Below are 13,003 nucleotides of genomic sequence, written 5' to 3'. Positions count from 1 at the left end.
TCCCTCATGATGCCATCTATTTTGTGTTGTGCACCAGTCCCTCCTGCAGCAAAGCACCCCCACAACGTGATGCTGCCACCCCTGTGCTTCACGGTTGGGATGGTGTTCTTCGGCTTGCAAGCCTCCCTCTTTTTCCTCCAAACATAGCGATGGTCATTATGGTCAAACTGTTCTATTTTTGTTTCATCAGACCAGAGGACATTTCTCCGAAAACTACAATCTTTGTCCCCATGTGCACTTGCAAACCGTAGTCTGGCTTTTTTATGGCGGTTTTGGAGCAATGGCTTCATCCTTGCTGAGCGGCCTTTCAGGTTATGTTCATATAGGACTCGTTTTACTGTGGATATACAGAATTTTGTACCTGTTTCCTCCAGCATCTTCACAAGGTCATTTGCTGTTGTTCTGGGATTGATTTTCACTTTTCGCACCAAATTACGTTCATCTCTAGGAGACAGAACGCGTCTCCTTCCTGAGAGGTTATGATGGCTGCGTGGTCCCATGGTGTTTATACTTGCATACTATTGTTTGTACAGAAGAACATGGTACCTTCAGGCATTTGGAAATTGCTCCCAAGGATGAACCAGACTTGTGGAGGTCTCCAATTTTTTTTCATTGCTGATTTCTTTTGATTTTCCCATGATGTCAAGCAGAGGCACTGAGTTTGAAGGTAGGTCTTGAAATACATCCACAGGTACACCTCCAATTGACTCAAATGATGTCAATTAGCCTATCAGAAGCTTCTAAAGCCCTGACATAATTTTCTGAAATTTTCCAAGCTGTTTAAAGGCACAGTCAACTTAGTGTATGTAAACTTCTGACCCACTGGAATTGTGATAGTGAATTATAAGTGAAATAATCTGTCTGTAAACAATAGTTGGAAAAATTACTTGTGTCAACTCCGTTCCATCTCATATTGCTCAAATGAACAGCAAACCTGGTTTTAAAAAAACAGATAAAGCAACACCTCACGGCACAACACCTCTCCCCTATTTGACCTAGATAGTTGGTGTGAATGTATTGATATGTACTGTTGGCTCTGTGCCTTTTTAAATTAGATTTTTTAATTGATGTAGTTCTGTCCCTGAGCTGTTCTTGTCTATTAATGTTCTGTATTATGTCATGTTTTGTGTTTTGTGTGGACCCCGGGAAGAGTAGCTGCTGCTTTTGCAACAGCTAATGGGGATCCTAATAAAATACCAAAAGTTTAAGCACTTTTTGAAATACCCTTTTTCCCCAACGATATATGTATTCAAACTTTTCATTCAACAAAACATGTGTAAGTTAGAAATGGTAAGAAAGCATCTGGAAATATTCAAGACGGTAGAACTGATTGTTTGTTGGTGTGGCTGTCTCATTTTCCAGTCTACGCAGCTGAGGCTTTGTCTGTGGCTCACATATGCAGCAATAGTCTGGAGATTCTGGTACCTAATAGGGTGACACATTCACATGTGATTATAAACATCAATGGGCTCTCCAGATGGACTTTGTTCCGCCGCAAGCCAAAAACGAAAAAAAGAATCAATGGGCAGGTGCTTCTTTTCCTGGAGCTAAACGTTACAGAAGGACAACACAGGCTCTGGGTTTACCTATTGTCCCGCAATGTGCCATACACTGAGGTAAATATTGCATTTCTTTATTTTAATGTCCAGTAAACCTTCTCACAATAATTTCTTAGATGTGGATTCCAAGTTCTGTGACGGCATTCAGTCCATATTTCAGCTCATTGAAATCTCAGTGAATCTCCAACCCCATCAATTACAATATCAACCCATGCATCTGTGTTGTTACCACTGCATGTATCAGGTATGAAGGGAAGACCCAGATGCAGACCACGTCGAATAAACAATAGTTTCATGTTCCAACAGGGGCAGGCAATAGACAGGTCAAGGCAGGCAGGGGTCAGAGAACCAGAGGTCGGGCAGCGGTACCGGACGGCAGGCAGGCTCAGGGTCTGGGTAAGGCAGAGGTCGGTAATCCAGAGGGTGGTAGAGGTGCAGGTCAGCAGGCAGGCTCAGGCAGAGTGGTCAGGCAGGCGGGCTTAGAGTCAGGACAGGCAAGGCAAGGCAGGCAAGGCAAGGCAAGGCAAGGCAAGGCAAGGCTCAAAACTGGGAGGGCAAGAAAAGAGAGACTAGAAAAAGCAGGAGCTGAGACACAAAACACTGGTTGACTCGAACAAACAAGACAAACTAGCACAGAGAAACAGAAAACACAGGTATAAATACACAGGGGATAATGGGCGACACCTGGAGACAATCACAAAGACAGGTGAAACAGATCAGGTTGTGACAGCATGACATAATTTTAAAAGCGGGTTCAATTTAACTCAAATTTAAAAGCTTTGCAATTTTCTTAAGCCAGTATCTTTTGGATCTATTTACAATATGTATCTGTCAATCTCTACTCATTCATAGGTAATGAAGCGAAATAAGAAGCTGGAGTTCATCCGTGCTTGCTCTGACTGCTACCTAAGGCCCGAAGCCCGATACAGAGTGACCTCAGACCTCGAACAGGGCTTCAGCGTCCATCCCAAGGTTAGAAATTGCATAAAAAATGCTTTATGTGTGTTAATGACTATGATTTAAAATCAAATAAAATCAAATGTTATTAGTCACATGCTCCGAATACAAAAGGTGTAGACCTTACAGTGAAATGCTTACTTACCAGCCCCTAACCAACAATGCAGTTTAATTTTTTAATATATAAGAAATAAAAGTAACAAGTAATTAAAGAGCAGCAGTAAAATAACAATAGCGAGACTATATACAGGGGGGTACCGGTACAGAATCAATGTGCAGGGGCACCGGTTAGTCGAGGTAATTGAGGTCATATGTACATGTAGGTAGAGTTATTAAAGTGACTATACATAGATGATAACAACAGAGAGTATCAGCAGTGTAAAAGAGGGGGAGGGGCAATGCAAATACTCTGGGTAGCCATTTGATTAGATTTTCAGGAGTCTTATGGCTTGGGGGTAGAAGCTGTTAAGAAGCGTCTTGGACCTACAGTAGACTTGGCACTCCGGTACTGCTTGCCGTGCGGTAGCAGAGAGAACAGTCTATGATTATGACTCGGGTGGCTGGAATCTTGGTATATATATCGCCTGGTATAGAGGTCCTGGATGGCAGCAAGCTTTGCCCCAGGGATGTACTAGGCCGTATACACTACCCTCTGTAGTGCCTTGCGATCGGAGGCCGAGCAGTTGCCATACCAGGCAGTGATGCAACCAGTCAGGATGCTTTCAATTATGCAGCTGTAGAACCACCATAGTCCCTGTGCCCAAGAACACTAAGGTAACCTGCCTAAATGACTACCGACCCGTAGCACTCACGTCTGTAGCCATGAAGTGCTTTGATAGGCTGGTCATGGCTCACATCAACACCATTATCCCAGAAACCCCAGACCCACTCCAATTTGCATACCGCCCTAACAGAGTACCAGGACTTCCGGGAGGTGTTCAGCAAGGCCCGGGCCACTTTGCTTCCGCCGCACTGACCCAATGACTGTGGGATTGACCTTCTCCCTAGCACCATGCCGCCCCGGGGATGCTTGTACTCTCTGTCAGGACCAGAGACCAAGGCTATGGAGACCTACATTGGGGACTCCCTAGCTGAAGGATTTATCCGTCCCTCTTTCTCTCCTGCCGGCACAGGGTGCTGCTTCGTGGAGAAAAAGGACAAGACCCTGCGCCCGTGCATTGACTACCGGGGACTCAATGACATTACTGTTAAGAACCGTTACCCGCCACCACTAATTTCCTCAGCCTTCGAGCCGCTCCAGGGGGCCACTGTGTTTTCCAAGTTGGATCTACTCAATGCCTACCACCTGCTGCGGATACGAGAGGGGGATGAGTGGAAGACTGCCTTCAACACGGCCAGCGGCCACTACGACTATCTGGTCATGCCATTAGGCCTCAGCAACGCCCCTGCAGTGTTCCAGGCTCTGGTAAATGATGTTCTCCGCGACACGTTGAACCAGTTAATCTACATTGACGACTACCTCATATTTTTCCCGCTCCCCCCAAGAACACGTGCTCGATGTCCGGCAGGTTCTTCAACGCCTTCTGTAGAATCAGCTGTTTGTAAAGGCGGAAAAGAGTTCCATCGCTCCACCATCCCGTTTCTAGGTTACATCATCTCTGCTGGGAGTGTCCAGATGGATCCCGGGAAGGTGAGAACGGTGGTGGATTGGCCTCAGCCTATGTCCAGGGTGCAGCTGCAACATTTCCTGGGGTTTGCCAACTTTTATTGCCGCTTTATCTGAGGTTACAGCACCCGGGCTTCCCCCCTGTCTGCGCTCACCTCTGCCAAGGTTCCGTTCACGTGGTCCTCTGCTGCTGACCGGGCGTTCTGGGACCTCAAACACCACTGCTCCTATCTTGGTTCATCCTTACCCTTCCCGTCAGTTTGTGGTGGAGGCCGATGCTTCGGATGTCAGAGTGGGGGCTGTCCTGTCCCAACATTCTGCCCTGGACCGTAAGCTGCGTCCCTGCGCCTTCTTCTCCCACCGCCTCAATGCCACGGAGAGGAACTATGATGTGGGGAATCAGGAGTTTCTTGCGGTGAAGATGGCTTTGGAGGAATGGAGGCACTGGCTGGATGGGGCAGAACATCCGTTCATTGTGTGGACCGACCACAAAAACCTGGAGTATCTCCGCACCGCCAGGTGCCTCAACTCCAGGCAAGCGAGATGGGATGAGCCCTGCTGTTTACCCGGTTCAACTTTTCCCTCTCTTACCGGCCAGGGTCCAAGAACGTCAAGCCGGCTGCCCTGTCTCGCGACTATAGACCCACGGTTATCACCCCAGAGCCCGAGACCATCCTTCCCACCTCGTGCCTGGCAATGGCACTTAGCTGGGGTATAGGGAAACAGGTCTTGGAGGCGCAGCGGTCCCAGCCAAACTCTGGGGGGGCCCAGATAACCAGATGTTTGTACCTGACGCTGTCCGCACCGCGGTCCTGGAGTGGGCCCATTCCTCCAGGCTTGCCTGCCACCCGGGATCCTGTCGAACCCTGGCCTTCGTGCGACAACGCTTTTGGTGGCCTACTGGTTCTGGATGTTGCTGCGTATGTCGCCGCCTGCATGGTCTGTGCTCAGAAAAAGACTCCTCGGCAAGCTCTGGCTGGTCTTCTTCAACCACTGCCTGTCCCACACCATCCCTGGTCCCACATATCTCTGGATTTTGTCACGGGTCTCCCCCTGTCAGAGGGCAACACTGCCATTCTGACTGTGGTACCGCCCACTTCATTCCTCTCCTCAAACTACCCTCGGCCAAGGAGACGGCCCAGCTCATGGTGCAGCACCTCTTCCGGATCCATGGACTGCTCATGGACATGGTCTCCGACCGGCGTCCTCAGTTCCCGTCCCGGTTTTGGAAGGCGTTCTGCACCCTCATTGGGTCGTCGGCCAGCCTGTCCTCTGGGTTCCACCCCCAGTCCAACAGCCAGTCGGAGCGAGCCAACCAGGACCTCGAGAATACTCTGCGAGGCCTGGTCTCTGCCAACCCCACCACCTGGAGCCAGAAGCTTGTGTGGGTGGAATACGCCCGCAAAACCCTTCCCTGCTCTGCCACGGGCCTATCACCATTTGAGTGTTCCCTAGGGTATCAGCCCCCGCTCTTCCCTGAGCAGGAAGAAGAGGTCGGCATACCTTCTGCCCAGATGTTTGTCCGCCACTGTCGTCGTACCTGGAGGAGAGCCCAGTCGGCCCTCCTCAAGACCACCTCCAGGTTTTCCCTCTGTTCCTGTCTCTCGATTGTTCCTGTTTTCTAGTTTTCCCGGTGTTGACCCCACCTATCTGGATTACTGACACCTGCCTGCCCTTGACCTGTCTTTTGCCTGCCCCTGTTGCATTAATAAACTGTTGTTACTTTGATGTTGTCTGCATCTGGGTCTTACCTTAAAACATGATAGTCGGAGGGCATAGCGGGATTTCTTATAAGCTTCCGGGTTAGAGTCGCGCTCCTTGAAAGCGGCAACTCTACCCTTTAGCTCAGTATAAATGTTGCCTGTAATCCATGGCTTCTGGTTAGGGTATGTACGTACGGTCACTGTAGGGACAACTTCATCGATGCACTTACTAATGAAGCCAATGACTGATGTGGTGTACTCATCAATGCCATCTGAGGAATCCCGGAACATATTCCAGTCTGTGCTAGCAAAACAGTCCAGTGGTTTAGCATCTGCTTCATCTGACCACTTTCTCATTGATTTGAAGACGTTTCATGATTTACTGTGCTATAATGTAATATAATCTAAGCTAATAGGTAAGGAAAAGTTTGTATGTTTGTTTACAATACCTCATCCATTGAGACCAAATCAAATCTATGTATTTATATAGCCCTTCTTACATCAGCTGATATCTCAAAGTGTTGTAAAGAAACCCAGCCTAAAACCCCAAACAGCAAGCAATACAGGTGTAGAAGCACGGTGGCTAGGAAAAACTCCATAGAAAGGCCAAAACCTAGGAAGAAACCTAGAGAGGAACCAGGCTATGAGGGGTGGCCAGTCCTCTTCTGGCTGTGCCGGGTGGAGATTATAACAGCACATGGCCAAGATGTTCAAATGTTCATAAATGACCAGCATTGTCAAATAATAATAATCATAGTAGTTGTCAAGGGTGCAACAAGTCAGCAACTCAAGAGTAAGTGTCAGTTGGCTTTTTCATAGCCGATCTTTGAGAGTATCTCTACCGCTCCTGCTGTCTCTAGAGAGTTGAAAACAGCAGGTCTGGGACAGGTAGCACGTCCGGTGAACAGGTCAGGCTTCCAGCAGGTCTGGGAAAGCAGGTCTGGGACAGGTAGCACGTCCGGTGAACAGGTCAGGGTTCCATAGCCGCAGGTAGAACAGTTGAAACTGGAGCAGCAGCACGGCCAGGTGGACTGGGGACAGCAAGGAGTCATCATGCCAGGTAGTCCTGAGGCATGGTCCTAGGGCTCAGGTCCTCCGAGAGAGAGAAAGAGAGAAAGAGAGAATAAGAGAGAGCATATTTAAATTCACACAGGACACCGGATAAGACAACAGAAATACTCCAGATGTAACAGACTGACCCTAGCCCCCCGACACATAAACTACTGCAGCATAAATACTGGAGGCTGAGACAGGAGGGGTCAGGAGACACTGTGGCCCCATCTGATGAAACCCCCGGACAGTGCCAAACAGGCAGGATATAACCCCACCCACTTTGCCAAAGCACAGCCCCCACACCACTGTGACAACACACATGTCATTACAGGGCCTTGCCTGTCCTCTATGACCAATAACTCCGCTTTTTGTATTAAAACTCACTAGGTTTTTCTCCTCTAGATATGCTTAAAAGTACATTCTCTGTCAAATGGGCATAGAATATTTTGCAGTTTTGTCATAAGTGATTCTCTTTGACCTCCCTTTCTCTGTCAGGATAAATATTTGCATATTCATAGTGGTCCAGATCAACATGCCACATTTATAGTCTTCTTGGACAGTAAAGTTACCAAATTGAAGCTGATGATTCAGGAGCTCAAGAGGATGGGGCAAAAGACAGCGTGGAGAAGCCAATGGTTTGAACCAATATTTCTAAAGCCAGGTAACTGTTATTTCACATCTCTTCATAGGCCTACAACTATCTTTCCCCTACCTGCAACTGATTTAACAGATTTCCATCTACCTACAAATAAACCAAAAACATGCTAATTTCCACTGTATTTGGAAAGCTTTTTAAATAAGAACCTGGGATGTGTGTGTTTATATGTTTTTTCCAATAGGCAGCAATCTCACAGAGTCAGACTGGCTGCAGAATCTGTGTTGCATCCTGGAGCACCTGTCACCCAAGGAGATCAAGAGGCTTAAGTTTCTAGTTAGAACCTCAAAGGAACTCCCACAGCCCAGTATCTCCAACAATGACCTGGAGTGCTTGGAGGAGCTTCACGATCTTGCAGAGCTAATGGTAAAGAGCTGGGGGATGAATGGCTCCATTTCAGCCACCCAATTGCTCATGAAAGAACTGCCACGCAGAGACGAACCAGTGACATCCTTGCTGATGCCCTTCCTGGAGCAATGTGTGGTGCTGAAGGGGGCGTGAGAGTCAGTGGTGTGAACAGCCTTAAAGGACCTTGGGAAGATGCTTTCCATCAGGGTTCTATACTAGAAGCATCAGGAAAAGGAAAGTAGAAGAGAACTTTCACACTGTTTTGGCTGGAGGCAACAAAAACCCTAAGGAGAAGGCAGACACATTGTTGAACAAATGTCAGATAATGAGGTTCATTGTGTTATTTGCTCAGATTTGTGCTCTTGACAATAACAAATGTCTCCACTGTGTACTTGGTAAAAAATATGTATGTGTGTGTTCATATTTTTAAGCATTCAAATGTACTTTATATAATGTCAATATTTTCTACCTGTATGATATTGTAAAGTTGCTCAGAGTTTTTACAATAGTTATTTTTGTTCTAGTCCAATAAAACATTTTTTAAAAACTAATAAGTTATTTTTCTTCTGAGTTGACATCACAGTCCCTCTATCCATTTTTTAAAAACATGCTGTTTTATTGAAAGACTACTAAAGGAAGCTTATTGGGTCCAAGTGAAGATAAATTAATTAACAGGGACAGGTGGTGGTACTTGTAATTTTTGTTGTACAATAGTGTCGTGGAAATTCTTACACGGACACTCGAAGTCAATCTTAAATGAATCCTCCTTTATTTGTCAGCGCGCTGCTCTTCCAGCAGTTGTCTTATATACGGCTATACACAGACAAGTTATATTTGCATGATTTAGCATAATTACATTAATCATTAGCATTTTGTTTCATTCATGTGACCCACCAATACTGGTTCATAACACGTGACAGACCAATACCTCACGAGACTTCTTCTCTCTAAGCTGAGACCTTGAAACTGAGATCTTTAGTTCGTTCTCAAAACAAGGTCTGGGCATACTGCCAAATTGCAGATACTGATAGTGAGGATTTGTTAAATCAGTCACTTGCATGAACACAGAAATTGGTTATTAGAACAGCACATGAATAGAACACAGACATTTGTTATCAGAAAAGCACAAACATTAAAATTCCCATTACAATAGTAATATTTAGCAATATTTTGAGAATAAAGTCGAAATAAAATTTTGAGAATAAAGTCGTAGTTATATTTCAAGATTAACGTAGGGATTTTGTTAATTGCATGTCTCCTTGGCTCCCTGTTGTTGTGCCTGCTACTGTTGAAATGACAAAGATGACCTGGTGAAACTATAGGCTTACTTTAGAATTGGCTTTATTAACAAGCAAATCCTTGCTCTTTTAGCACACAATAACCATATTATAAGTATTAGGACCAGGAAAAGGTTGGGACACAGATCATTTTCAAAAGGAGCAACCGTGGTTACATACATAGGTAGAGATGGGTGGGTTGTGTGTTAATACAGTGTGTGTTTGTGTGCGGTAAAAAGTAGGGCCAAAACAAACAAATGGCCATCAATCTAATGATCTAATACACTCGATCATTCACGCTCATCAATCGGTCTAATTACTCGACCTAATAACTCGCAAGCACACGCACACACGCACACAGAACAAGTTTCCCCCTGGCAATTTCAGACTATAAGCATAAACTCTTCTAACCGCCATGGTGCGTTATGAGCGCAAACAAAATATGTTATTGGCACTGTCACTGAATGCGAAGTGAACTGGGGTTGAGTCCCTGTCAGTCTGCCCTCTGAATTCGCTATACAACGTTCTGCAGCATAGCCTAGGCGAACACCTTGCAAAAAATATGTACATGATGGCAACTATTAATGACCTTATCCATGGTGCTTTACTAACAGTAATATTGCCCCCATAAGGCAACTATCTGTAAGGAAGTCTGTGTGTAGCTGGTGTATAGGAGTCAGGCGCAGGACAGCAGATATGAGTAAATAACTGTATTTTACTCAACATATAATAAATGCAATACAAAAAACAGAGACCACAATAACGGACCTTCCTACATAGAAACAATCACTCACAAACAAACATGGGGGAACAGAGGGTTAAATAATGAACAGGTAATTGGGGGATTGAAACCAGGTGTGTAAGACAAAGACAAAACAAACGGAAAATGAAAAGTGGATCGGCGGTGGCTAGAAGGCCGGTGACGTCGACTGCCAAACGCCGCCCGAACAAGAAGAGGGACCGACTTCGGCGGAAGTCGTGACAGTACCTCCGCCGACACCGACCTCGGGGACGACCCGGAGGACGAGGCGCAGGGCGATCCGGATGGAGATGGTGGAACCCCCGCAGCAACGAAGGGTCCAAGATGTCCTCCACCCGGCACCCAGCATCACTGTACCCCTCCCACTCCACGAGGTACTGATGGCCCCTCGCCCGACGCCTCGAGTCCAGGATGGCTCGAACGGCATATGCCGGGGCCCCCTCGATGTCCAGAGGGGGCGGAGGAACCTCCCGCACCTCACAATCCTGGACTGGACCAGCCACCACCGGCCTGGGGAGAGACACATGGAACAAGGGATTAATACAGTAATCTGGGGGAAGCTGTAACATACCTTGTTCAGTCTCCTCAGGACTTTGAATGGCCCCACAAACCGTGGACCCAGCTTCCGGCAGGGCAGGCGGAGGGGCAGGTTTCGGGTCAAGAGCCAGACCCGGTTCACACCGGGGCCTCACTGCGGTGGCGGTCGGCGCTCACCTTCTGCCGCCTCACGGCCCGTTGCAGGTGCACATGGGCGGCGTCCCAGGTCTCCTTCGAGCGCTTAAACCATTCGTCCACCGCAGGAGCTTCGATCTGGCTCTGATGCCACGGTGCCAGAACCGGCTGATACTCCAGTACGCACTGGAAAGGAGAGAGGTTAGTGGAGGAGTGGCGGAGTGAGTTTTGGGCTATCTCTGCCCAGGGGATGAACGCCGCCCACTCCCCCGGCTGGTCCTGGCAATATCACCGCAGAAGCCTACCCACATCCTGATTTACACTTTCCTCTTGCCCGTTACTCTCGGGGTGAAAACCTGAGGTGAGGCTGACCGAGAACCCCAGACCCCCAGTTCCATGAACGCTCTCCAGACCCTGGACGTGAACTGGGGACCCCGATCAGAGACTATTTCCTCAGGCACCCCGTAGTGCCGGAAGGCGTGAGTGAACAGGGCCTCTGCAGTCTGTAGGGCCGTAGGGTGACCGGGCAAAGGGAGGAGACGGCAGGACTTAGAAAACCGATCCACAACGACCAGGATCGTGGTGTTGCCCTGTGATGGAGGAAGATCTGTCAGGAAGTCCACCGACAGGTGCGAGCACGGCCGTTGTGGAACGGGTAGGGGTTGTAACTTCCCTCTGGGCAGGTGCCTGGGAGCCTAGCACTGGGCGCACACCGAGCAGGAGGAAACATAAACCCTCACGTTCTTGGCCAAGGTGGACCACCAGTACTTCCCACTAAGGCAACGCACCGTCCAACCGATGCCAGGGTGACCAGTGGAGGGTGACGTGTGGGCCCAGTAGATCAAACGGTCGCGGACAGCAGACGGAACATACAGGCGCCCAGCTGGACACTGGGGGTCAGTGGGCTCTGTGCGAAGAACAGGGCCCACATTGCCTTGCGAGGGTTCAGTCTCCTCGCCGCCCGGATGTACTCCAGATTGCGGTGGTCCGTCCAGATGAGAAAAGGGTTTTTAGCCCCCTCAAGCCAATGTCTCCACGCCTTCAGAGCCTTGACAACAGCCAACAGCTCCCGGTCCCCCACATCATAGTTTCACTCCGCCAGGCTGAACTTCTTCAAAAAGAAAGCACAGGGGCGGAGCTTTGGTGGCATGCCCGAGCGCTGAGAGAGCACGGCTCATATCCCAGCCTCGGACGTGTCCACCTTCACTATGAATGCCAAAGAGGGATCCGGATGAGCCTGCACGGGAGCCGAGGTAAACAGAGCCTTCAGGTGACCAAAAGCCCTGTCCGCCTCAGCCGACCACTGCAGCCGCACCGGTCCTGCCTTCAACAATGAGGTAATGGGAGCTGCTACCTGACAAAAACCCCCGATTCAACCTCCGGTAGTAGTTGGCAAACCCTAGAAACCACTGCACTTCCTTTAACGTGGTGGGAGTCGGCCAATTACGCACGGCTGAAATGCGGTCACTCTCCATCTCCACCCCTGAAGTGGAAATGCGGTACCCTAGGAAGGAGACGGACTGTTTGAAGAACAGACATTTCTCAGCCTTGACGTACAGGTCATGCTCCAACAGTCGACCAAGCACCCTGCGCACCAGGGACACATGCTCGGCGCATGTAGCGGAGTATATCAGAATGTCGTCGATATACACCACTACACCCTGCCTGTGCAGGTCCCAGAAAATCTCGTCAACAAAGGCCTGGAAGACTGATGGAGCATTCATCAACCCGTACGGCATGACGAGGTACTCATAGTGCCCAGAGGTGGTACTAAATGCTGTCTTCCACTCGTCCCCCTACCAGATACTCACCAGGTTGTAAGCGCTCCTGAGATCCAATTTTGTGAAGAAGCGAGACCCGTGCGTTGGTGCAGCTGTTATGCTGTGTGCTTTATATATTGTGTATTACGGGTATCGTCCCGTGTCGTATAGCCCAGTGTTTTGTTTTGGGTGTATTAAAAACGCCTATTGTGTATTCCTGCACCTGTCTCCAAGTCCTTTTATACCAACGTGACAGAATAACCGACCTGCAAAATGGAGACAGCAGGAAAGACCGAGCTGGCGACCATTGTACGGACAGTACAGCACCACGAGAACTGTCTCTCCAGACTCTGCATCGCCATGGACAGTGTGCTGGCAACCATCCTGCGCTTGGAGGGGAGTGTGCAGTCCCTCCAGTCTCCAGCACAGATTCCGGTACCAGCTCCCACAACATGACCTACCTCCGTTCCATCGGAGCCGGTCCGTGGAATACCCCTGTACGTCCTGGAGCTCTTCGACGGCGCACCAGCTAGATGCAAGGGGTTCCTTCTACAATGCGACCTGTACCTCGCTCACTATGCTAGGGCTGTTTCTGGAAGAGACAGGGTTGCCGCCGTCATCTCGGCACTGAC

The 13,003-nt window shown here is 48.7% G+C and overlaps 1 protein-coding gene across 6 annotated transcripts in view; it reads left to right on the top strand.

Moving 5' to 3' along the window:
- LOC115201125 (uncharacterized) overlaps positions 1-8,450 on the top strand; it is a 40,338-nt gene extending 31,888 nt beyond the window's left edge. For 3 of the 6 annotated variants that reach the window (XM_029764434.1, XM_029764440.1, XM_029764439.1), the window contains 5 exons: positions 1,363-1,616; positions 1,866-1,955; positions 2,412-2,531; positions 7,395-7,560; positions 7,739-8,450. In XM_029764434.1, coding sequence (XP_029620294.1) covers positions 1,363-1,616; positions 1,866-1,955; positions 2,412-2,531; positions 7,395-7,560; positions 7,739-8,055 — 947 coding nt within the window. In that variant the 3' untranslated portion in view covers positions 8,056-8,450. Of the gene's footprint in view, positions 1-1,362; positions 1,617-1,865; positions 1,956-2,411; positions 2,532-7,394; positions 7,561-7,738 lie in introns of those variants that run through there. The other 3 variants (XM_029764435.1, XM_029764436.1, XM_029764437.1) reach the window with 3 other exon arrangements.
- Positions 8,451-13,003: the final 4,553 nt, after the last annotated feature.

Source organism: Salmo trutta, chromosome 10 (assembly GCF_901001165.1).
Source record: "Salmo trutta chromosome 10, fSalTru1.1, whole genome shotgun sequence".
NCBI lineage: Eukaryota > Metazoa > Chordata > Actinopteri > Salmoniformes > Salmonidae > Salmo > Salmo trutta.
This window is presented reverse-complemented; position numbering and strand designations above follow the sequence as displayed.